Raw genomic sequence first — 25,393 nt, forward strand, 5'->3', positions numbered from 1 at the left:
ATGCCAAGAGATTTGCTTTCAGGTGACTTGTAATACTAAAAACAATGCCTTAGGAGTTCCTTGGTGGCCTAGCAGGTTAAGGGGCTGGTGTTGTCACTGCTATGACTCGGGTTCCATCCCTGCCCCGAGAATTTCAGCATTCTATTGGTGTAGCCAAATAAATAAACAAATGGAAATAAAAAATAAAAATAAGACCTTACATTAACATATACATTGGAGTTCCCTCATGGCTCAGTGGGTTTAAAGATCCAGCATTGTCACTGCTATGGCTCTGGATATAGCTGGGGTCCAATTTGATCTCTGGCCTGGGAACTGCCACATGTCACAGGAGCAGCCAAAAAAATAAAATGTATTTATTTCCTTTCCTTTGAAGAGCTCAAAAGTAGTTAACTTACTATAGTCATAATGTTGCTTTTATTTATTTATTTATTTGTCTTTTTGCCATTTCCAGGGCCGTTCCTGTGGCATATGGAGGTTCCCAGGCTAGGGGTCCAATCGGAGCTGTGGCCGCCAGCCTACACCAGAGCCACAGCAACACGGGATCCAAGCTGTGTCTGTGACCTACACCACAGCTCACGGCAACGCCGGATCCTTAACCCACTGAGCAAGGCCAGGGATCGAACCCACAACCTCATGGTTCCTAGTCCGATTTGTTAACCACTGAGCTATATGGGAACTCCCCATAATGGGGCTTTTAAAAAGGGAAATTCAGGCCCTGTGAAAGGATGTGAAAAAACATGCTGCTGTGCAGGAGCTGCAGTCCAAGAAGGAAAAATAAAGTATCAGTCCACCCAGTGCTTTCTCTCCCAACTTGCGACTACAGCATAAATGTACTAGATTCTCTTCATGAAATCCTTCCCATGTTCATAATTAAGAAGCTGGGTGTTCCCGTCGTGGCGCAGTGGTTAACGAATCTGACTAGGAACCATGGGGTTGCAGGTTCGATCCCTGGCCTTGCTCAGTGGGTTAAGGATCCGGCGTTGCCGTGAGCTGTGGTGTAGGTTGCAGATGCGGCTCGGATCCCGCGTTGCTGTGGCTGTGGTGTAGGCCGGCAGCTACAGCTCCGACTCGACCCCTAGCCTGGGAACCTCCATATGCCGCAGGTGCAGCCTTGGAAAAAGACCAAAAAAAAAAATAAAAATAAACTCTGCTCTTTCTCAGCTAATATTTTTGTTTGTTTGCTTGTTTGTTTTTGTTTTGTTTTGTTTGCCATTTCTTGGGCCGCTCCCAATGGAAGCACTGAGCCACGATGGAAACTCCCATCAGCTAATATTTGTGAGGGTACATATTTTTGGAGCTCTCTTGTGGCACAGTGGGTTAAGGACCTGGCATTGTCACTGTAGCAGCTTCAGTGCTGCTGTGGCTGGAGTTCTGTCTCTGGCCTGGGAATTTCCACATGCTGCAGGCACAGCCTAATAGCAATAATAAAGGGTACATATTTTGCCACAAACTGAAATATCACTTTAAGGGTACATATTGCACTATACCTGAAACATGTGATGGTGACCTCTCAGAGTTCCCATGCCAAAAAAGGTAAGTGGAGTTCCCGTTGTGGTTCACAGGTAATAAATTGGACTAGTATCTGTGAGGATGTGAGTTCAATCCCTGGCTTCTTACAGGGAGTAAGGATCTGGCATTGCCACAAGCTGTGACGTAAGTCACAGATGTGGCTCGGGATCAGGCATTGCTGTGGCTGTGGGGTAGGCACCAGCAGCTGCAGCTCCTATTCAACCCCTAGCCTGGGAACTTGCATATGCTGTGTGTGTGGCCCTAAACAAACAAACAAAAAAACCAAGAGGCTAAGATATTGTATTTTCCACTTTGGGTGGAAATGATTGCTGTGATTATGCTCCGAGCATGTTTGCTTCTTTATCCAGCTACCACCTTCTTCCTTCTAGTTAGTTCCAGTGCACCCTGGCTTTCTCGCCTTGGAAGTCTATGATCTGTGTTTGGCTTTCTTGGGTCCAGCAATGGCTCACCTCAGGGTGTCAGACATACAAGAGCTGGAGCTTGATCTGATTGATAAGGTGAGAGATGTTTGCTTTATATCCTAAATGAAGCAGACATCTTTCTCTCTGTCTAGCATCACTTAATACAGCCTATACTCACCTACCAAGTGTGTATATCAGGCCCTTTAATAATGTTAATGGAAATACCTACCCTTAAAGAACACCATTCCAACATTAAACATGATGAAGATAAATAGAGTTAAAGAACAACTTATAGAGGAGTTCTTGTCCTGGCTCAGCAGTAACGAACCCAAGTATCCATGAGGACTTGGCTTTGATCCCTGGCCTTGCTCAGTGGGTTAAGGATCGGTGTTGCCATGAGCTGTGGTGTAGGTTGCAGATGTGGCTTGATCCCAAGTTGCTATGGCTATGGCATAGGCCGACAGCTGCAGCTCAGATTTGACCCCTAATCTGGGAACTTCCATATGCCATAGATGTAGCCCTAAAAAGAAAAAGGAAAAAAAAAAGTACACACAGATTAGGCTTACTTGATCAAAGGCTGACCTGGAACATTTACTATGAACAAAAGAGCTTGCCACCTCTAAGAATTAAACTGCCCTAAGTGAATGAGATGCTTCTACTAAAATTACATTTTAATTTTTTTTACTTTTATTTTTTAACTACTAGGTTGAAATAGGTAAAACTGTGTTAGTAACTATGAGAGTTCTTGGCTCTTCCAAGCTACCATTCAGAAATAAATACTTCAGAAACATGGAGCTCAAACTGCAGTTGGCATCTGCCATTGTCACCCTGACGTGAGTACCATTTCAAGACTTCTTTCTTCCTAAGCTCGATACCACAAGAATCTTTCTCTCGGTAGCCTGGTTAGCTCTCCCTTAGATTATTTCAGATTTTCTTCTTTCCTTTTTTGTCATGGTAACTTTCAGCCCATACTCTCTTCCCAAAATAACCCTTCCAAATCCTCAAATGTCTTATTTTGGGGTTAAAATCATATGTCTCATTAATATTTCCATTTTATGAAACTTCTCCTTGGATGATATCCTTTGAGGCACTGGTATTCTACTTTGCAAAAGTGGAAATACGGGAATTCCAAGGCAGTTCAGTATATGCAATTTTACCAGTCTTTTTTTTTTTTTTTTTCATTTTAGGGTGGCACTCAAGTCATGTGGAAGTTCCAGGCTAGGAATCAAATTGGAGCTGCAGGTGCCAGCCACAGCCACATCCACTGCAACACAGGATCTAACCCTTATCTGCAACCTACACCACAGATCATGGCAACGCTGCTTAGCTCACTGAGCAGAGCCAAGCATCAAACCCTGGTCGGGTTCATTACCGCTGAGCTATAATGGGAACTCCCCAGTCTATGTTTATATTGCCCTTATTCCTTTGGAGACTTAGAACAAATTTTTCCCTTCAGAAGCTTCCTGCCATTGCTATGAGCTTTGTTTTGACTCTGGAAATTTATTTTTTGCAGTTCCTCCTAATGTAATTTAAAATGAGCAAAAAACTTTAAACATCTTAGAACTGGCCACTCTTAAAACCAAATCTTTCTCACCTAAAAACATATGGGTCTTTGCAGGCTAATGGAGGAACAAGATGAATACTCTGAAAATTACATCCTACGTGCTATCACTATTGGGCAAACCACGCTTGTAGCTATTGCTAAGGACAAGATGGGGAGAAAATACACATCGGCTCCTCGGCAAATTGAAGTAAGGAAATTACCTCATTCAAAATTTATTTTTGACCTTATTTAATATTTTTCTGCTTAGTTTGCACAATTTGAAAATCATTTGACTAAAAAAAAAGATAGTTGTCTAACTCTTGCAACAATGTAATTTGTTTGTGTGGAGTATTTTTGTTTGTTTGTTTCTGTCTTTTCTAGGGCGTACCCGCACCCATAGGCTAGGGGTCTAATCTGAGCTGTAGCCACCGGCCTACACCACAGCCACAGAACGTGGGATCCGAACCGAGTCTGCGACCTACACCACAGCTCACAGCAACACCGGATCCTTAACCCACTGAGTAAGGCCAGGGATTGAACCTGCAACCTCATGGTTCCTAGTCAGATTCATTAACCGCTAAGCCACAACGGGAACTCCTGTTGAACTCTATAGAAGTAATACACTTCTTGGAGTTCCCTTTGTGGCACAGTGGTTAATGAATCCGACTAGGAACCATGGGGTTGCAGGTTCAATCCCTGGCCTTACTCAGTGGGTTAAGGATCCGGTGTTGCTGTGAGCTGTGGTGTAGGTCGCAGACTCGGCTCGGATCCCGCGTGCTGTGGCTGTGGCGTAGGCCGCAGCTACAGCTCCGATTAGACCCCTAGCCTGGGAACCTCCATATGCCAAGGGAAGCAGCCCTAGAAAAGGCAAAAAGACAAAAAAAAAAAAGCAATACACTTCTTGTAGAAAGTTTGGAAAGCACAAAAAAAATAAATAAATAAAGTTGCACAATAAAAATCATCTATAATTCCACTGCTTAGAGGTAACCATTATTAAGATTTCAGAAAAAAAAAAAAAAGATTTCAGGGTATTTCCTTCACTTTTTCCCCTATGCTTACTTTACCATGGATGAATCGTGCTGTTTTTTTCCTCTTAATCCTATATCAAAAATATTTTGGGGAGTTCCCGTCATGGCTCAGTGGTTAATGAGTCTGACTAGGAACCATGAGGTTGTGGGTTCGATCCCTGGCCTTGCTCAGTGGGTTAAGGATCCGGCGTTGCCGTGAGCTGTGGTGTAGGTAACAGACTCGGCTTGGATCCCACGTTGCTGTGGCTCTGGTGTAGGCCGGTGGCTACAGCTCTGATTCAACCCCTAGCCTGGGAACCTCCATATGCAGTGGGAAGCAGCCCTAGAAAATAGCAAAAATACAAATATATATATTTTTTTTTTGGGGGGGGGGAGTTCCTGTCATGGCTCAGTGGTTAACAAACCCGACTAGTATCTATGATGATGAGAGTTCAATGCCTGGCCTTGCTCAGTAAGTTAAGAATCCAGCATTGCTGTGAGCTATGGTGTAAGTCAAAGATGCAGCTCGGATCCCTCGTTGCTGTGGCTGTGTCATAGGCCAGCAGCTATAGCTCTGATTTGACCCCTAGTCTGGGAATCCTCACATGCCAGGGGGAGGCCCTAAAAAGACAAAATATACATATATATTTGGTGGGGGGGGGGAGTTGCTGTTGTGGCTCAGTGGATTAAGAACACAACTAGTATCTGTGAGGATGTGAGTTCAATCCCTGGCCTTGCTTAGTGGATTAAGGATCTGGCATTGCCAAAAACTGCCGTCTAGATCACAGATATGGCTTGGATCCTGAGTTTCTGTGGCTGTGGTGTACACTGGCAGCTGCAGCTTGGATTCCACCCCAACCCAGGAACTTCCATATGTTGAAGGTATGGCCCTAAAAAAAAATAGAAAGAAAGAAAGAAAAAAATATATTTTTGGAGTTCCCTTGTGACATAGCAGATTAAGGATCTGGCATTATCACTGTAGTGCTCATGTTGCTGCTGTGACATGGATTCAATCCCTGGCCCAAGAACTTCCACATGCTGCAGACACAGCCAAAAAAAAAATTCGTCTTTTTTTTTTTTTTTTTGTCTTTTCAGGGCTGCACCCACAGTGTATAGAAGTTCCCAGGCTAGATGTCTAATCAGAGCTGCGGCTGCTGGCCTACACCACAGCCATGGCCCCATGGGACCTGAGCCACATGTGCAACCTACACCACAGCTCACAGCAGTGCTGGATCCTTAACCCACCGAACAGGGCCAAGGATTCAACACAAGTCCTCATGGTTATTGGTCAGGTTCATTATCCCTGAGCAACAATGGGAACTCAAAATGTATTTTCTTATATCATTAAAAGCTAATTGTTGGCCATGTGTTGATAATTGTTGAAGCTGAGTAATAGGTACCTGAGAGTTCATTATACTGTTCTCTCTACTTTTATATACATTTGAAAAAAAAGGAAAAAAGAATAGCCAAAGCAGTCTTGAGAGAAGTGAACAAAGCTAAAGATATCACACTCCTGACTACAGAGTATACCATAAAGCCACAGTAATCAAAACAGTATGGTTCTGATACAAGACAGACACATAAATCAATGGACCAAAATAGAGATCCAAGAAATAAACCCATGCACTCATGGTTAATTAATTTATAGAAAAGAAGGCAAGAATATACACTGGAGCAAATACAGTCTCTTCAATAAGTGGTACTTGGAGTTCCCATTGTGGCTCAGCAGAAACAAGTATCCATGAGGATGCAGGTTTGATCCTTGGCCTCATTCAGTGGGTTAAAGAGCTATGGTGTAGGGCACAGACCATGGCTCAGATCCCAAGTTGCTGTGGCTGTGGTGTAGACCAGCAGCTACAGCTCCAATTTGACCCCTAGCCTGAGAACATTCATTTAGGGCCTTTTTTTTAGGGCCATGCTGTGGGTATGGCCCTAAAAGAAAAAGAAAAAGAGACAGACAAAAAAAAGTGGGAAACTGAATGGCTATGTATAAAAGAATGAAATTAGAACATTTTCTCCCACCATATACAAAAATAAACTCAAATGGATTAAAGACTTAAATGTAAGACCAGAAATCATAAAACTCCCAGAAGAAAACATAGTCAGAACACTCTTTGACATAAATCATAGCAATATTTTTTTGGACCTGTCTCCTGACACAAAGAAACAAAAGTAAAAATAAACAAATGAGACCTAATTAAACTTAAAATCTTTGTACAGCAAAGGAAACCATAAATAAAATGAAGACACCCAGACACCTACAGTCAATTAATCTTTGACAAAGGAGGGAAGAATATAAAATAGGGAAAAGACAGTCTTTTCAGTAAGTGGTGCTTGGAAAACTGGACAGCTGCATGTAAATCAATGAAACTAGAACATACCCTCACACCACAAACAAAAATAAATTCAAAATGGCTCAAAGATTTAAACATAAGACAAGACATCATGAAACTCCTAGAAGAGAACATAGGCAAAACATTCTCTGACATCAACTGTACAATGTTTTCTTAAGTCAGTCTCCCAAGGCAACAGAAACAAAAACAAAAATAAACCAATGGGACCTAATCAAACTTAAAAGCTTTTGCACAGCAAAGGAAACCATAAAAAAAAAAAAAACCACAAAGGTGGAGTTGCCATTGTGGCGCAGCAGAAACGAATCCAACTAGGAACCATGAGCTTTCAGATTCAATCCCTGGCCTTGCTCAGTGGGTTAAGGACCTGTGTTGCCATGACCTGTGGTGTAGGTCACAGATGCAGCTCAGATCTGGCGTTGCTGTGGCTGTGGTGTAGGCCTGCAGCAACAGCTCCAATTAGAACCCTAGCCTGGGAGCCTCCATATGCCATGGGTGTGGCCCTAAAAGGACAAAAGACCAAAAAAAAAAAAAAAAAAACCCACAAAGATAACCTACAGAATGGGAGAAAATAGTTTCAAATGATACAACTGACAAGGGCTTAAACTCTAAAATATACAAACGACTTACAAAACTCAACAACAGAAAAACCAACAACCCAAAAATGGACAGAAGACCTGAATAGACATTTCTCCAAAGAAGATATACAGATGGCCAACAGGCACACAAAAAATGCTCAACATCACTAATTATCAGAGAAAAGCAAATCAAAACTACAATGAGGTATCTCATACCAGTCAGAATGGCCATCATTAACAAGTCAACAAATAACAAATGCTGGAGAGGGAGTGGAGGAAAGGGAACCTTCCTATACTGTTTGTGGGAATGTAAATTGGTACAACCACTATGGAAAACAGTATGGAGGTACCTCAGAAAACCAAATGTAGAACTACCATATGATCCAGCAATCCCACTCCTGGGCATATATCTGGACAAAACTTTCATTGAAAAAGATACATGTACCACTACGTTCATTTCAGCACTATTCACAATAGCCAAGACATGGAAACAACCTAAATGTCCATAGACAGATGGATGGATTAAGAAGATGTGGTACACAATGGAATACTACTCAGCCATAAAAAAGAACAAAATAATGCCATTTGCAGCAACATGGATGGAACTAGAAACTCTCATACTTAGTGAAGTAAGTCAGAAAGAGAAAGACAAATACCATTGATATCACATATCTGGAATCTAATATAATGCACAAATGCCCCTATCTACAGAAAAGAAACAAACTCAGGGACTTAGAGAACAGACCTGTGGTTGCCAGTGGGGTGGGGGAGGGGCATAGGGCATGGGATGGACTGGGAGTTTGGGGTTAGTAGATACAAACTGCATTTGGAGTGATAAGCAATGAGATCCTGCTGTACAGCACAGGGAACTATATATAGTCACTTGTGATGGAACATGATGGAGGATAATGTAAGAAAAAGACCATATATAAATATATACATATTTATATGTATAGATAAATACATATATATGACTGGGTCACTCTTCTGTACAAAAGAAATTGACAGAACAATGTAAATCAACTATAATAGAAAAATAAAAAGCTTAAAAATAAAAATTAAAAAATAAAATATTAGAATGAGCACACACACAAAAATAAAGTTGAATATTTCACATGATAAAAAAATAAAATAAAATAAGACAACCTTCTGAATGGTAGAAAATATGTGTAAATGATATGGTCAATAAGGTGTTAATATCCAAAACATATCGACAGCTCATACAACTCATTATAAAAAAAAAAAAAACCTGATCAAAAAATGAGCAGAAGACCTGAATAGACATTTTTCCAAAGAAGATATATAGATGGCCAACAGGCACATGAAAAGGTGCTAATCATCAGAGAAATGCAAATCAAAACCATGAAGATATAGCATCTCTCATTTGTCAGAATGGCTATCATAAAAAGACCACAAATAACAAATATTGGGGCATATATGGGGAAAAGGAAACCACTGTTGATGGGAATGTAAACTGGTACAACACTATAGAAAACAGTATGGAGGTTCTTAAAAAAAACTACAAATAGGAGATCCCATCGTGGCTCAGTGGTTAACCAATCTGACTAGGAACCATGAGGATGCAGATTCCATCCCTGGTCTCGCCCAGTGTGTTAAGGATCCGGCATTGCTGTGAGCTGTGGTGTAGGTTGCAGATTTGGCTTGGATCCCGCGTTGCTGTGGCTCTGGCCAGTGGCTACAGCTCCAATTCGACCCCTAGCCTGGGAACCTCCATATGCCGCAGGTGTGGCCCTAGAAAAGGCAAAAAGACCAAAAAAAAAAAAAAAAACTGCAAATAGAACTTCCATATGATCCAGCAATTCCACTCCTGGGCACCTATCCAGAGAAAACCATAATTCAGAAAGATTCATACACCCCAGTGTTCATTTCAGCACTCTTTACAGTAGCCAGGACATGAAAACAACCTAAAAGTCCATTGATAGATGAATGGATTAAGAAGATGTGGTACATAGGAGGAGTTCCTGTCATGGAGCAGTGGTTAACGAATCCGACTAGGAACCATGAGGTTGCGGGTTCAATCCCTGGCCTTGCTCGGTGGGTTAAGGATCCAGCATTGCTGTGAGCTGTGGTGTGGGTCAAAGACGCGGCTCAGATCCCGCGTTGCTGTGGCTCTGGTGTAGGCCAGTGGCTACAGCTCCGATTCGACCCCTAGCCTGGGAATCTCTATATGCCACAGGAGCAGCTCAAGAAAAGGCAAAAAGACAAAAAAAAAAAAAAGAAGATGTGGTACATAGGAGTTCCTGTCATGGCTAAGTAGTAATGAGCCTGATTAGCATCCACGAGGACGCAGGTTCAATCCCTGGGCTCTCTCAGGGGGTTAAGGATCCGACATTGCTTTGGCTGTGGTACAGGCCAGCAGCTGCAGCTCTGGTTCAACTCTTAGCCTGGGAACTTCCATATGCTGCAGCTACAGCCCTAAAAAGACAAAAAAAAAAAATGCAGTACGTATATACAGTGGAATACTAGTCGGATGTAAAAAAGAATGAAATAAAGCCATTTGCAGCAACATGGATGGACCTAGAGATTCTTGTACTAACTGAAGTAAGTCAGAAAGAAAGATAAACATCATATGATATCACTTACATGTAGAATCTAAAAAAAGGATATAGGAGTTCCCATCGTGGCTCAGTGGTTAATGAATCCGACTAGGAACCATGAGGTTGCAGGTTCAATCCCTGGCCTTGCTCAGTGGGTGAAGGATCCGACATTGCTGTGAGCTGTAGTGTAGGTTGCAGATGCAGCTCGGATCCTGAGTTGCTTTGGCTCTGGTGTAGGCCAGTGGCTACAGCTCCAATTCGACCCCTAGCCTGGGAACCTCCATATGCCGCAGGTGTGGCCCTAGAAAAGGCAAAAAGACCAAAAAAAAAAAAAAAAACTGCAAATAGAACTTCCATATGATCCAGCAATTCCACTCCTGGGCACCTATCCAGAGAAAACCATAATTCAGAAAGATTCATACACCCCAGTGTTCATTTCAGCACTCTTTACAGTAGCCAGGACATGAAAACAACCTAAAAGTCCATTGATAGATGAATGGATTAAGAAGATGTGGTACATAGGAGGAGTTCCTGTCATGGAGCAGTGGTTAACGAATCCGACTAGGAACCATGAGGTTGCGGGTTCAATCCCTGGCCTTGCTCGGTGGGTTAAGGATCCAGCATTGCTGTGAGCTGTGGTGTGGGTCAAAGACGCGGCTCAGATCCCGCGTTGCTGTGGCTCTGGTGTAGGCCAGTGGCTACAGCTCCGATTCGACCCCTAGCCTGGGAATCTCTATATGCCACAGGAGCAGCTCAAGAAAAGGCAAAAAGACAAAAAAAAAAAAAAGAAGATGTGGTACATAGGAGTTCCTGTCATGGCTAAGTAGTAATGAGCCTGATTAGCATCCACGAGGACGCAGGTTCAATCCCTGGGCTCTCTCAGGGGGTTAAGGATCCGACATTGCTTTGGCTGTGGTACAGGCCAGCAGCTGCAGCTCTGGTTCAACTCTTAGCCTGGGAACTTCCATATGCTGCAGCTACAGCCCTAAAAAGACAAAAAAAAAAAATGCAGTACGTATATACAGTGGAATACTAGTCGGATGTAAAAAAGAATGAAATAAAGCCATTTGCAGCAACATGGATGGACCTAGAGATTCTTGTACTAACTGAAGTAAGTCAGAAAGAAAGATAAACATCATATGATATCACTTACATGTAGAATCTAAAAAAAGGATATAGGAGTTCCCATCGTGGCTCAGTGGTTAATGAATCCGACTAGGAACCATGAGGTTGCAGGTTCAATCCCTGGCCTTGCTCAGTGGGTGAAGGATCCGACATTGCTGTGAGCTGTAGTGTAGGTTGCAGATGCAGCTCGGATCCTGAGTTGCTTTGGCTCTGGTGTAGGCCAGTGGCTACAGCTCCGATTCGACCCCTAGCCTGGGAACCTCCATATGCCGCAGGAGTGGCCCAAGAAAATGGCAAAAAGACAAAAAAAAAAAAAGATATAAATGAACTTATTTGCAGAACAGAAACAGACTCACAAACTTTGAAACAAACATGGTTATCAAAGGGGACAGGTGGGGGTAAGGATGGATTTGGGGTTTGGAATTGGCATGTGGTATATGTAATGAATAGCCAACAATGACCTGCTGTATAGCACAAGGGGCTCTACCCAATATTCTGTAATAATCTATATGGGAAAAGAATCTGAAAAAAAATGGGTGTGTGTACATGTATAATTGAATCATTTTGTTGTGCAGCAGAAATTATCATAATATTGTAAATCAACTACACTTCAATAAAACTTTAAAAATTAAATACATACAGGAGTTCCCGTTGTGGCTCAGTTGTTAACAAATCCAGCTAGAACCACGAGGTTGTAGGTTCTATCCCTGGCCTTGCTCGGTGGGTTGAGGATCCGGCATTGCCCTGAGCTGTGGTGTAGGTTGCAGATGCGGCTCAGATCCCGCGTTGCTGTGGCTCTGGCGTAGGCCGGTGGCTACAGCTCTGATTTGACCCCTAGCCTGGGAACTTCCATATGCCGTGGGAGCAGCCCAAGAAATGGCAAAAAATAATAATAATAATTAAATACATACATACATAGTAATGGCAATCCCTCCCCCCACCAAAAAAAATAATAATAAAATAAAAAAATAAACTACCATATGATCCAGCAATACCACTTCCAGGTATTTATCCAAAGAATACAAAAACACTAATTTGACTTTTTTTTTTAGGGCCACACCAGTGGCATATGGAAGTTTCCAGGCCAGGGGTCAAATCGGAGCTATAGCTGCCAGCCTACACCACAGCCACAGCCACAGCCACAATGGGATCTGAGCCATGTTTGCGACCTACATCACAGGTCAAGGCAACACCAGATCCTTAACCCACCGAGTGAGGCCAGGGATCAAACCTGCATCCTCATGGTTGCTAGTCAGATTTGTTTTCACTGCACCACGACGGGAATTTCCAAAAACACTAATTCACTAGTTTGAAGATACATACACCCAATGTTCATAACAGCCCTATTCACGATAGCAAAGATATGGAAGCAGCCTAAAAATGTCCATCAACAGATGAATGGATAAAGTGCGGGCCCCTCTCTCTCTCTCTCTCTCTCTCTCTCTCTCTCTCTCCCTCTCTCTCTCTCTCTCTCTCTCTCTCTCTATATATATATATATATATATATGTATATATATATGAATATTAGTCATAAAAAAGAAAAATTCTGCCATTTGCAACAACATGTATGGACCTAAAGGGTATTATGCCTAGTAAAATAAGACAGAGAAAGACAAATACCGTATGTTATCACTTATATGTGGACTAAAAATGAAACAGACAGGAGTTCCCGTCGTGGCGCAGTGGTTAACGAATCCGACTAGGAACCATGAGGTTGCGGGTTCGGTCCCTGCCCTTGCTCAGTGGGTTAACGATCCGGCGTTGCCGTGAGCTGTGGTGTAGGTTGCAGACGCGGCTCGGATCCCGCGTTGCTGCGGCTCTGGCATAGGCCGGTGGCTACAGCTCCGATTCAACCCCTAGCCTGGGAACCTCCATATGCCGCCGGAGCGGCCCAAGAAATAGCAACAACAACAACAAAAAAAAGACAAAAGACAAAAAAAAATGAAACAGACAAATGAATGTAACAAAACAGAAACAAGACTCACAGATGTAGAGAACAAACTACTGGTTACCAGTGGGGAGAGGGAAGTGGGGAGAGGCAAGATAGGGGTAGAGGATTAAGAGGTACAAACTGCTATGTATAGGGGGTTTCCACTGTGACTTACCAGGTTAACAACCGGACTAATGTCCATGAGGATGCAGGTTTGGTCCCTGGCCTTGTTCAGTGTGTTAATGATCCAGCATTGCTCTGAGCTGCAGTATAGGTCGCAGAGGCGGCTCGGATCTGGTGTTACCCTGGCTGTGGTGTAGGCTAGCAGCTGAGGCTATATTTGACCCCTGGCCTGGGAACTTCTGTAAAAAGACAAAACAAAACAGAAAAACTTCTATGTACAAAATAAATAAGCTGCAGGGATATATTTACAGCACAGGGAATATAGCCAATATTTTATAATATCTTTAAAAGGAGTATAATCTATAAAAGTATTAAATCATATGTTTTATACCTGAAAATACCAATATAATACTGTAAATCAACCACACTTCAATTAAGAAAACAAAGTAAATGGAGTTCCCTGGTGGCTCAGCAGGTTTACAATCTGGCATTGTTGCTGCTGTGACATGGGTTGGATCCCTTGCCCAGGAACTTCCACATGCCATGAACACAGCCAAAAAAAAGAAAAAACAAAAAAAATAAATAAATAAAGTAATTGTAAACAAAAAATTTTAATGACCATTTTTATTCCTCTCAGTGGATATGTAATAACTTATTTAAGCATTCTTGCTTAAGTGATTTATAACTTTTTGTTATTATAAATAAAATTTGTAGTTATAAATAAAATTAAGTACATATTTTTGTATGTAATTTCATTATGCATATTCTATTTTATTATTTTTTTATTTGCTTTTTTAGGGCCACATCTGCAGCATATAGAAGTTCCCAGGCTAGGGGTCAAATTGGAGCTATTGCTGCCAGCCTACACCACAGCCACAGCAACATGGGATCCGAACCAAGTCTGCGACCTATATAGCACAGCTCATGGCAATGCCGGATCCTTAACCCACTGAGTGAGGCCAGGGATGGAACCTGCATCCTCATGTGTACTAGTCAGTTTCATTACTGGTGAGCCACAACGGGAACTCCCTCCATTGTGCGTATTTAAGATTTTTTTCCCTTCGAATAAGCTGCATGATCATTTGTTATGAAATTGATTATAGTTAGTCACTGCTGTCCTTTTGGTTTTCTTCTTCCAGGTGTTTCCTCCATTCAGACTTGTTCCAGAGAAAATGACACTGATTCCAGCTAACATGATGCAGGTGATCATAAAACCAGAAATGAGCCTTTCTCTTCATCCCACCTTTGCCCACACGCACGCACACACAAACACACACACACACACACACACACACAAAATCTTCCTAATGGCTACCTCTAGTCTACTGCCAGCCAAGTACAACAGGCTCTGTCTGGTAAAGAAGAAAATTAGTATTTTCTTTCTTACATGATAAATATGGTGTAAACTACTTCTTGGAATCCCATGGATTATTTGTAGCACTTCCATTTCTTCTGCATTTGCATTGATGTAGCATATGTTGGTTGGAAAGTGGGGAAGATGAAGAAGTTGAGTTGTTTGGACAAAATCTTGGGGAAAAAGATGTGACTTTTCCTTATGCTCCAGGCATTCACTGGTGTGTTTAAATTCCAGGTAATGTCTGAAGGTGGCCCTCAGCCCCAGTCTATCATTCATTTCTCCATCAGTAATCAGACAGTGGCTGTTGTTAATAGGAGGGGCCAAGTTACAGGGAAGGTAGTTGGCAAAGCTGTGGTCCATGGCACCATCCAGACAGTAAATGAAGATACTGGAAAAGTCATTGTGTTTTCCCAGGTATTGGTTCTTTGTTCTGCTCTGCTTCTACTCTTTCATCTGGGAATCATATTGGGAAATGGAGGGGGATGGGGTAATGATGAGGAAGGTGTCAGCTGCCCAGGAAAATGTTTAATCCCCTCATTTGGCATTGTCTTAACCAGGCGTAGGAAATATGTAATCTTTAGTGAAAAACCCACAGAGTATTTGGCATACTTACAAGACAGAGTCCCTATACTTAAGGAATTGCTTTAAGAACAAAATAAACCCCCATATCTACGGCATGTTTTTTTAATTGAATGTCCCAAACAACCACAAACTAGTTATCATTAGCATCTCTGTCCATCCCACTGACACTCCCTCTTAGCCTAAGCTTGCTCTCCACCATGTTGAGCAGGATGAAGTGCAAATTGAAGTTGTGCAGCTAAGGGCTGTTAGGATCCTCGCTGCTGCAACACGACTCATCACAGCCACTGAGGTCAGTATGATGACTCTGTTCCAGGTTCATTTTTTTTGATAATGCCATCTAGATGCGATACATAGCACAAAACTACTCCTCCTTTTCAGATGCCAGTTTATGTCATGGGAGTGACCAGTACCCAGACCCCTTTCTCCTTCAGCAATGCTAACCCTGGGCTCACATTCCATTGGTCCATGAGCAAAAGGGATGTACTGGATCTAGTGCCCAGGCATTCAGAGGTATGAATTTATCTATTACATTACCTTGAGGATCTTAATACTAAATTTATTCTGGAGTTCCCTTGTGGCACAGTAGGTTAAGGATCCAGCATTGTCACAGCTGTGGCTTGGGTCGCTGCTGCAGCATGGGTTCAGTCCCTGGCCTAGGAACTTCCATATGCCACCAGCACAGCCAAAAGAATAAAATAAAATAAATTTATTTTACTTCATCGTAAATTTTTAACTGATTCACTTCTAAACTACACAATAGTATTCCTGCTTTTCCTTTTGCTCTGTGAAAGCTGGAAAGCTGAAAATCATATGAAGAATCCAAATTAAAAAAGAAGAGTTGAATTTTACAGAGAAACTTTCAGTACTCTTTTTGAATTTCAAATGGAATTGCGATCAATGGATATAATGTCGCAATTCAAATAATGTATGATAGCAAAAAATTACTAGCTTTAATAAATTATATCATCGATTTTCATTTTGTGAGATGGAAAACTGTCAAAACAATACAGTATTTGAATTTTTTAAAAATATATATAGTTATATTTCTTCTGATATTTTTTACTTCCTTTAAATTATTTGTATGCTCCATGGTCAAGATCATTCATGTCATTTCCATCACAGTAGGTTTATGTTAAATATTAATATCGTCTATGCAACTATTAAATAATATTTTAATTTTTAAAATAATTTTCTGCATTCTTATCCTTTATTACTTGCCATAACTTTTATAATAAACCTTTAAGTATAAAAAAAAAATCCAGGAGTCCCGTTGTGGCCCAGTGGTTAACGAATCCGACTAGGAACCATGAGGTTGCTGGTTCAATCCCTGGCCTTGCTCAGTGGGTTAAGGATCCGGCATTGCCGTGAACTATGCTGTAGGGTGCAGACGCAGGTCGGATCCCAAGTTGCTGTGGCTCTGGTATAGGCCAACAGCTATGGCGCAGATTCGACCCCTAGCCTGGGAACCTCCATATGCCGTGGAAGCGGTCCAAGAAATGGCAAAAAAAAAAAAAAAAATCCAAATTAGAGCATTCAGTTAATATTATATTGATTTTTAATATACTTTGCTGGAAAGAGCTCTCAAGAAAGCAGTGCTTTGGAGTACCCGCTGTGGCACAATGGGATGGGCAATTTCTCTGGAGCGCTGGAATGCAGGTTTGATCCCTGGCCCAGCCCAGTAGTTTAAGGATCTGGCGTTGCCACAAATGTGGCATAGATTCAAAACTGTGGCTTAGATCTGATCCCTGGCCTAGGAACTCCATATGCCTTGAAGCGACCAAAACAAACAAACAAATAAACAAAAACCAGTGCTTCCTTTGATGTATTTGTTGTTGTATAATGTTGTATTTGTGAGCAAATGATTATGTTACATGAGTAAGACATTATGAATATAAAGTAGTAGTATTATTATAGTTTTAATATATAATATAATCTTTTCACATGTTCAGATACACTTAATAACATTAATAATCATATCTGTGCTGCACAATGGGCAGTTGACATTAACATCAAGAAAGGTGGCAATATGAGGCCCAAAAACAAGTCTTAATAAATCTAATGAGGTTGAAATCATACTAAGCATCTTTTCCAACCATACTGTAACTGATTTTTAATTAAACTAAATTCTTCTTGTAAAATCAATTACAAGAAGAAAACTGGAAAATTCACAAATATGTGGATATTAAACAACCTGCATTAGAAAAGTAAAAGACTCAATATAAATATTAAATAAATACAATTTTTTTTCTGTCCTAATGCTTTCCCTAAAAGGGGAAGCCTGAATTAAAGGATGCAGCTTAAGTCTTCAATTATGGTGGGAAAAGATTTAGAAACATTAGTTGGGGGAGTTCTCACTGCGGCTTGGTGGGTTAAAGACCCAGTGAAGCCTCCATGAGGATGCGGGTTGGATCCCTGGCTGAGATGAAGGCTAGGTGTATGTTTTTGGTTTAATAGATACTGGTACGTTATTTTAGGGGAAAAAAAAAATAAATGAGCAAAGTACCTGTCCAGTTAGCAACGGGCCTCAAAAAAAAAAAAAAAAGGTGACAAATCTGAGTAGGAACCATGAGATTGTGGGTTCGATCCCTGGCCTTGCTCAGTGGGTTAAGGACCCAGCATTGCCGTGAGCTGTGGTGTGGATCGCAAACACGGCTCAGATCTGGCGTTGCTGTGGCTGTGGTGTAGGCCGGCAGCTGTAGCTCCAGTTAGACCCCTAGCCTGGGAACCTCCATATGCCTCAGGTGCAACCCTAAAAAGACAAAAAAAAAAAAAAGAGTAAGAAAGTTGGATGCTGGAGTTCCCGTCATGGCTCAGTGGTTAGCAAACATGACTAGCATCCATGAGGAGTCAGGTTACATCCCTGGCCTCGCTCAGTGGTTTAAGGGTCCAGCATTGCCATGAGCTACGGTGTAGGTCACAGATGAGGCACAGATTCCCCATTGCTGTGGCTGTGGCGTAGGCCAGCAGCTGCAGCTCCGATTGGACCCCTAGCCTGGGAACCTCCATATGCCGCAGGTGCGGCCCTTAAAAAAAAAAAAAAAAAAAAAAGACAAAAAGACTAGAAAGGTGAATGCTGTACACATTCTTGGGACCACACTATTAGGAGGTGGGGAAGAATTGGAATCCTACCTTGAGCATATAAGGTGCCATGGGGCTGGTGTGGGCCACCAACTAGCAGCTGATTCTGGACTGAGTACCTTACATCAATGGCAAATTTCAGGACACAGTTCCCTTTGGTGGTATCACCTCCTCCCAGTTCAGCACCTGCTGCACCTGAAATGGCCAAAGCCCTCAGGAAGGCCATTGAGGAAATCCACAATGCAGCATAAGCCTTTATGTCTTCTTTTTTTTTTCTTTTTTTTTCTTTTTTTTAGGGCCACCCTGCAGCATATTTAGGGGTCGAATCAGAGCTGCAGCTGCTGGCTTATGCTGCAGCTACAACGACATGGAATCCTAGCCACATCTGCAACTTACACCACATTTCACGGCAATGCCGGATTCTTTTTTTTTTTTTTTTTTTGTCTTTTGTCTTTTTAGGGCTGCACCAGCAGTATATGGAGCTTCCCAGGCTAGAGGTTGAATCAGAGCTGTAGCGGCCAGGCTATACCACAGCCACAGCAACTCGGGATCCAAGCCGTGTCTGTGACCTATACCACAGCTCACGGCAACACTGGATCCCTAACCCATTGAGTGAGGCCAGGGATCAAACCCTCAACCTCATGGTTCCTAGTCGGATTCGTTTCCACTGTGCCATGATGGGAACTCCAATGCCGGATTCTTAACCCACTGATCGAGGACAGGGATTGAACTCACATCCTCATGGATACTGGTGGGATTCCTCTCCACCATGCCACAATGGGAACTCCCTCTTTATGTTTCCTTTTGTGTGTTTCTTTTTGCTGGTTTTTGTTTTTGGTCTTTTTGTCTTATTAGGGCCGCACCCGAAGCACATGGAGGTTCCCAGGCTAGGAGTCCAATCAGAGTTGTAGCTGCCAGCCACAGCCACAGCCACAGCAACACCAGATCCAAGCCATATCTTCGATCTGTACTACAGCTCACCACAACACCAGATCCTTAACCCACTGAGCAAGGCCAGGGATCAAACCTGCATCCTCAGGGATCCTAGTTGGTTTGTTACCACTAAGCCATGACAGGAACTCCTAAGTCTTTATGTTTTTAAAAAGAGCTTAATGTTTTAGCATTAAACCTTACTCTAAAACCTGAGAAAAGAAAAGGAGGAGTTCCCATTGTGGCCCAGCGGGTTAAGGACCCAACATTATCTCTGTGAGGATGCAGGTTCAATCCCTAGGTTAAGGATCTGGCATTGCTGCAAGCTGTGGCATAGGTCGCAGATGTGACTCAGACCTGGTGTCGCCATGGCTGTGACCTAGGCCTCAGCTGCAGCTCCAATTCAACCCCTAAGCTGAGAACTTCCATATGCCACAGGTATAGCCCTAAAAAAGAAAAAAAGAAAAGTCTGAAAAAATACATCTATTTCCAATTTTCTAAAAATATTCTACATCTGGAGTTCCCACTGCGGCGCAGCAGAAACAAATCTGACTAGGAACCATAAGGTTGGAGGTTCAATCCCTAGCCTCGCTCAGTGGTTTAAGGATCTGGCATTGCCGTGAGCTGTGGTGTAGGTCTCAGACATGGCTCGTATCCCGAGTTGCTGTGGCTGTGGCATAAGCCGGCAGCTGTAGCTCCAATTCGACCCCTAGCCTGGGAACTTCCATATGTCATGGGTATGGCCCCAAAAAGAAAAAAAAAATTCCAAATCTATAATCCAAGGAAACTCTGGTGGTTGGGCCTTCTATCTGTCAAGGGCTACCCAGAATCTAGTTATACTTGGAACTGAAGAGAGATAGAACAGTACTTAGTTTGCTAGAGTTCTACAGAAGGATTTGGCTTTTTTTTTTTTTTAAATGGCCACACCTGTGGCATATGAAAGTTTCCCCAAGCTGTGGATTGAAACCAGCCACAGCTGTGACCTACGCCTCAACTGTGGCAACACCAGATCCTTTAACACACTGTGCCGGGCCAGAGATAAAACCTGCACTGCTGCAGTGACCTGAGGCACTGCAGTTGGATTCTTGACCCACTACACCACAGCAGGAACTACTTGACTTTTTTTTCTTGAGTAGCAAATAGGAATTGTGTGAGAGAATGGCTTAGGCCTTAGCATTGTTCTACTTCTTTTCTCTAATTTTCTTCTCTAAAGAATCACTCTTGGGAGTTTCCGTCATGGCTTAGTGATAGGATCCCTAAGGATGTGGGTTCGATCCCTGGCCTTGCTCAGTGGGTTAAGGACCTGGTGTTGCTGTGAGCTGTGGTGTAGGTCACAGACGCAGCTCAGATCCTGCATTGCTGTGGCTGTGGAGTAGGCTGGCAGCTATAGGTCCAATTCGACCCCTAGCCTAGGAACTTCCATATAGCACGGGTGAGGTCCTAAAAAAAAAAAAAAATAGAATCACTCTTTTCTCTAGTGGAAGAAATGATTGAGAGCATACAAAGATTTTCTTCCCCTGCCTTAGGTCCTATATAGACAAACTGGATAAAGAAGTAGGCAAATACAAAGGTCTCTAGGAGTTCCCATTGTGGCTCAGCAGGTTAAGAACCCAACTACTATCCATGAGGATGTCTGTTCAATCCCTGGCCTCACTCAGTGGGTTAAGGATCCAGTGTTGCCACAAGCTGTGGTGTAGGTCGCAGACAAAGCTTGGATCTGGCGTTGTTGTGGCTGTGGTGTAGGCCGGCAGCTGCAGCTTCAATTTGACTCCTAGCCTGCAAAATTCTATATGCTGCAGATGTGGCCCTAAAAAGGAAAAAAAGAGAAAAAAGAAAGAGGAGAAAAAGAAAGAAAGGTCTCTAATGCCCTGAAAGCTAGACTTCCTGCTCTGTGGTGTCACCATTTAGAAATTCACTTGGATGAAATAATTATAAACCACTCGTTCTTTAGCTTAAGACTTTCTTCCAGACAATTAATTGAAATCTGCACAAAGGAAATGCAAGTTTTTATGAAGGGGAAAAGGGAAAGCTGATTTGGGAACTTGGAACTCTGTATGAGTAAAGAGAGCTAGAAGGAAGGTCTTGAGGCCTCCACACAGCAAGAAAGCGGAGGAGATAGGACATGAAATGAATGCCAAAAAGGTAGGCAAGGGCCTACATCGACATGTGCCTTAGTGTTGACCCTCCCTGCCCTCGTGCCAGAAACCTGTCAAGATCTAAACCTTATCCGGTCTAGACTAGAATGGTGAGTGGAGCAAGTAGAGAGATGGTTAGCTAGTCTTAGCATAGTCCTAAAACAACGGCTTCCCTTTCTCGTCCTCTTCCTTGTTACCACTCTGACCTCCAGCAGTAGATGGCTTCACTTCTCTCTCATCTAAAGTTCTGTCTGAACCCATTCTAGAAATCCCTTCCTCATTTCTATATTTCTCCTACAATGAATTGACTTCAAGAACAGAATTCTTGCATAAGAATCTTTCCAGAATTTGTTGAGAACTGAAAACAGAAGTTTGCTTTCGGGGTGACTGTGTTGCTAGGAATCTCAAAATAAATAAATATGAAAATAAGCCCTGGAACTCTAACTCCTTTTTTTTTAGGACCACACCTGCAATATATGAAAGTTCCCAGGCTAGGGGTCGAATCGGAGCTACAGCTGCTGGCCTACACCACAGCCACAGCAACGTGGAATCCGAGCCATGTCTGCGACCTACACCACAGCTCAGGGCAACACTGAATCCTTAACCCTCTGAGCCAGGCCAGGGAGCAAACCCACGTCTTCGTGGATACTAGTCAGATTCATTTCCGTTGTGCCACAATGGGAACTCCTCTAATTCTTCTAGATAGCTATTTCCAACATACATTTTCCTTATTACAACAAAGAAGGGAGGGTACAGTGTGTATTCATGAATCTTTCTTAATCCTTCCCTTCACTGTCTAGGTTTTTCTACAACTCCCAGTAGAGAATAACTTTGCCATGGTGGTTCACACAAAAGCAGCTGGTCGGACCACCATCAGAGTCACTGTCCGCTGCATGAACAGTTCCTCTGGGCAGTTTGAGGGGAATTTATTGGAACTGTCGGATGAAGTTCAGATCCTGGTAAGGTCTCAAACCTAAATCATGTCTTTATATATTAAGGAGAAGAAAGTTATATTCTCTTATCCATGAAGAGCTTAGTCTGAATAGAGATAGGGAAATTGATAGAGGAGTCCCTGGAACAGGTTTATGGTTTCTAGATCTTTGTTACTCCTGCTAATTTCTTCTATGTAAGTACTGACATTAGAAACTACAGCACAGAGTTCCCGTCGTGGCGCAGTGGTTAACGAATCCGACTAGGAACCATGAGGTTGTGGGTTCGGTCCCTGCCCTTGTTCAGTGGGTTAAGGATCCGGCGTTGCCGTGAGCTGTGGTGTAGGTTGCAGACGCGGCTCGGAGTTGGTGTTGCTGTGGCTCTGGCGTAGGCCCCGGGCTACAGCTCCGATAGACCCCTAGCCTGGGAACCTCCATATGCCGAGGGAGCACCCCAAAGAAATAGCAAAAAAGACAAAAAAAAAAAAAGAAAAGAAACTACAGCACATGCAATCCCCTCAGCTCCCCACACCATGAACGCAGTATGTGAACACCATAATAACTAAAGAGAGATTAATATCTGATTTGTTCTGCCTAACATAGATATTATGATATAGTCCACTTAGCTATAGTCACAGGTAGAATGAAATCCTATCCTAACTTCTGGTAAGGTACAAGAGTACAAGTATTTTCTCAAGCTGAAAGCTAAATAGCATTATTGTTTTGAGAATTCAAAAGAAAAATTATCATATGTGTGGAGCAAATTAGTCTCTCTACCTCTGAATTTGGGACTAATTTTTTTATTTTTATCTTTCCCCCCTCCTTTATTTTGGCTTTGATTCCCTGATGCAGTGCAGTATAGAGGAAAAATCACTTTACTAAGAGATGGCAGACCAGAATAGTGTCCCTTGCTAATCTGATACTATAGGTTCTTGGAGTTTCCGTCATGGTGCAGCGGAAACAATCCAACTAGGAACCATGAGGTTGTGGGTTCGATGCCTGGCCTCGCTCAGTGGGTTAAGGATCTGGCATTGCTGTAAGCTGTGGTGTAGGTCGCAGACACAGGTCGAATCCTGGGTTGCTGCGTCTGTGATGTCAGCCGGAAGCTGTAGCGCCGATTGGACCCCTAGCCTGGGAACCTCCATATGCCATGGGTACAGCCCTAAAAAGCCAAAAAAAAAATTACTATAGGTTGTTAGCTCTCAAATCTCTTTTCAGGTTATTAGAGCTAAAATTAGAAATTCCATAATTACTTTATACCTAATATCTAAGTAATGTAGAGGATGTGGTAAGTGTAAACTTTGTCACATTCCCAGTCCCTTGTAGTCAGAAGCAGGGCTAATGCTAAATTGTATATTCTAGATTACCTAGATATGTTTTAAATGCTCGTTTTGGAAAGGAGGATTGTGGGACATTGGGCTAAACCAAAGTTAGGCAGACCATTTGTAAGTAAATCCTGTGAGTAAAGGTCATCGTTTATCTTTTCCAGAAATTAGGAAAACATTATTTTCTCATTCTAGGTGTTTGAAAAGCTCCAACTTTTCTATCCAGAGTGCCAACCTGAGCAAATTCTTATGCCCATGAATTCTCAGCTCAAACTCCATACCAATAGGTAAGGCAGGCCAGGATCTAACTTTACCCTCATTGAAACATTGCACATGGAAAGAACTATTGCCTTAGGTGATTTTTCTAACCCACAAATAATTTTTTTTTTTTTGGTTTAAGTGAAATTTATATAACATAAAATTAAAGTGGGGAGTTCCTTGGTAGTCTAGTGGTTAGGTTTTGTCACTTTTACTGCTGCAGCCTGGGTTCAATCCCTGGTCTGGGAACTGAAATCCCACATCAAGTTGCTGCATACTGAGGCTATTAAAAAAAAAAAATTAGGAGTTCCCGTCGTGGCTCAGTGGTTAACAAATCCCACTAGGAACCATGAGGTTGCGGGTTCCATCCCCGGCCTTGCTCAGTGGGTTAAGGATCCGGCGTTGCCGTGAGCTGTGCTGTAGGTCACAAACTCGGCTCGGATCCCGAGTTGCTGTGGCTGTGGCATAGGCTGGTGGCTACAGCTCCGATTAGACCCCTAGCCTGGGAACCTCCATATGCCATAAGAGCAGCCCTAGAAAAGGCAAAAAGACAAAAAAAAAATTAAATTGTACAATTCAGCGGCGTTTAGCACATGCACAGTATTGTACAACCATCACCTGTATCTAGTTCCAAAACATTTTCATTACCACCAAAGGAGACTCATACCAATTAAGCAGTCACTCAAAATTCTCCCCTCTGCTCAGCACCTAGAAACCACTACTATGCTATCTCTATGAATTTAACTATTGCATATTTCACGTAAGTGAAATCATACAATATGTGACTTTGTGTGTTGGCTTATTGCAGTTAGCATAAATTTTTTTTTTTTTGTCTTTTTAGGGCTGCACCCGTGGCATATGGAAGTTCTCAGGCTTGGAGCTGAATCTGAGCTGTAGTTGGCGGCCTACATCACAGCCACAGCACCTCAGAATCCAAGCCATGTCTGAAACCTACACCACAACTCACGGCAACACCAGATCCTTAACCCACGAGCAAGGCCAGGGATCGAATCCAAGTCCTCATGGATCCTAGTCGGGTTCTGAGCCACAATGGGAACTCCTAGCATATTTTTGAGGTTCATTCTCATTGTAGCTTATACTGGTACTTCATTCCTTTTTATGACTGAATGATATCCCATTGATGAATATAACACATTTTGTTTATCCACTCACCTGTTGGTGGACTTTTGGGTTGTTTTCACCTTTCAGCTATTGTGGATAGTGCTGCTATGAACATTCACATTACAAGTATTTGTTTGAACACACTTGTCCCTTGCTATCCACAGGGGATTGATTCTAGGACCCACATCCCCCTACCAAAATCTGCAGATAAGTGTGTTCCAGTTTTAAGTCAGTGGAAATGAATCCAACTATTTTCCATGAGGATGCAGGTTCAATCCCTGGCCTCGCTCAGTGGGTTAAGGATCCAGCATTGCCGTGAGCTGCAGTGTAGTTTGCAGATGTGGCTCAGATTTGGCATTGCTGTGGCTGCAGTGTAGCCCAGCAGCTGTAGCTCCGATTCAACCCCTAGCCTGGGAACTTTCATATGCTGCTCATGAGGCCCTAAAAAGCAAAAACAAAACAAAACAAAACATCTGTAGATACAAAATCTATTGTATAAAATGATGTAGTACTTGCATATAACCTATGCAC

General features: G+C 42.5%; 1 protein-coding gene and 1 pseudogene across 2 annotated transcripts in view; both read left to right on the forward strand.

Annotated features, from left to right (window-relative positions):
• The window catches only part of NUP210L (nucleoporin 210 like), a 129,788-nt gene that overhangs the window by 79,914 nt on the left and 24,481 nt on the right, over positions 1-25,393 (forward strand). For both annotated transcript variants that reach the window (XM_047784527.1, XM_047784528.1), the window contains exons 21-29: positions 1,899-2,027; positions 2,637-2,764; positions 3,550-3,682; positions 14,286-14,348; positions 14,738-14,917; positions 15,294-15,374; positions 15,464-15,595; positions 22,029-22,187; positions 23,678-23,769. In XM_047784527.1, coding sequence (XP_047640483.1) covers positions 1,899-2,027; positions 2,637-2,764; positions 3,550-3,682; positions 14,286-14,348; positions 14,738-14,917; positions 15,294-15,374; positions 15,464-15,595; positions 22,029-22,187; positions 23,678-23,769 — 1,097 coding nt within the window. The remainder of the gene's footprint in view (positions 1-1,898; positions 2,028-2,636; positions 2,765-3,549; positions 3,683-14,285; positions 14,349-14,737; positions 14,918-15,293; positions 15,375-15,463; positions 15,596-22,028; positions 22,188-23,677; positions 23,770-25,393) is intronic.
• Positions 18,156-18,362, forward strand: LOC125130028 (cytochrome b-c1 complex subunit 10-like; annotated as a pseudogene).

This window comes from Phacochoerus africanus, chromosome 6, assembly GCF_016906955.1.
Source record: "Phacochoerus africanus isolate WHEZ1 chromosome 6, ROS_Pafr_v1, whole genome shotgun sequence".
In the NCBI taxonomy this organism is placed as follows: domain Eukaryota; kingdom Metazoa; phylum Chordata; class Mammalia; order Artiodactyla; family Suidae; genus Phacochoerus; species Phacochoerus africanus.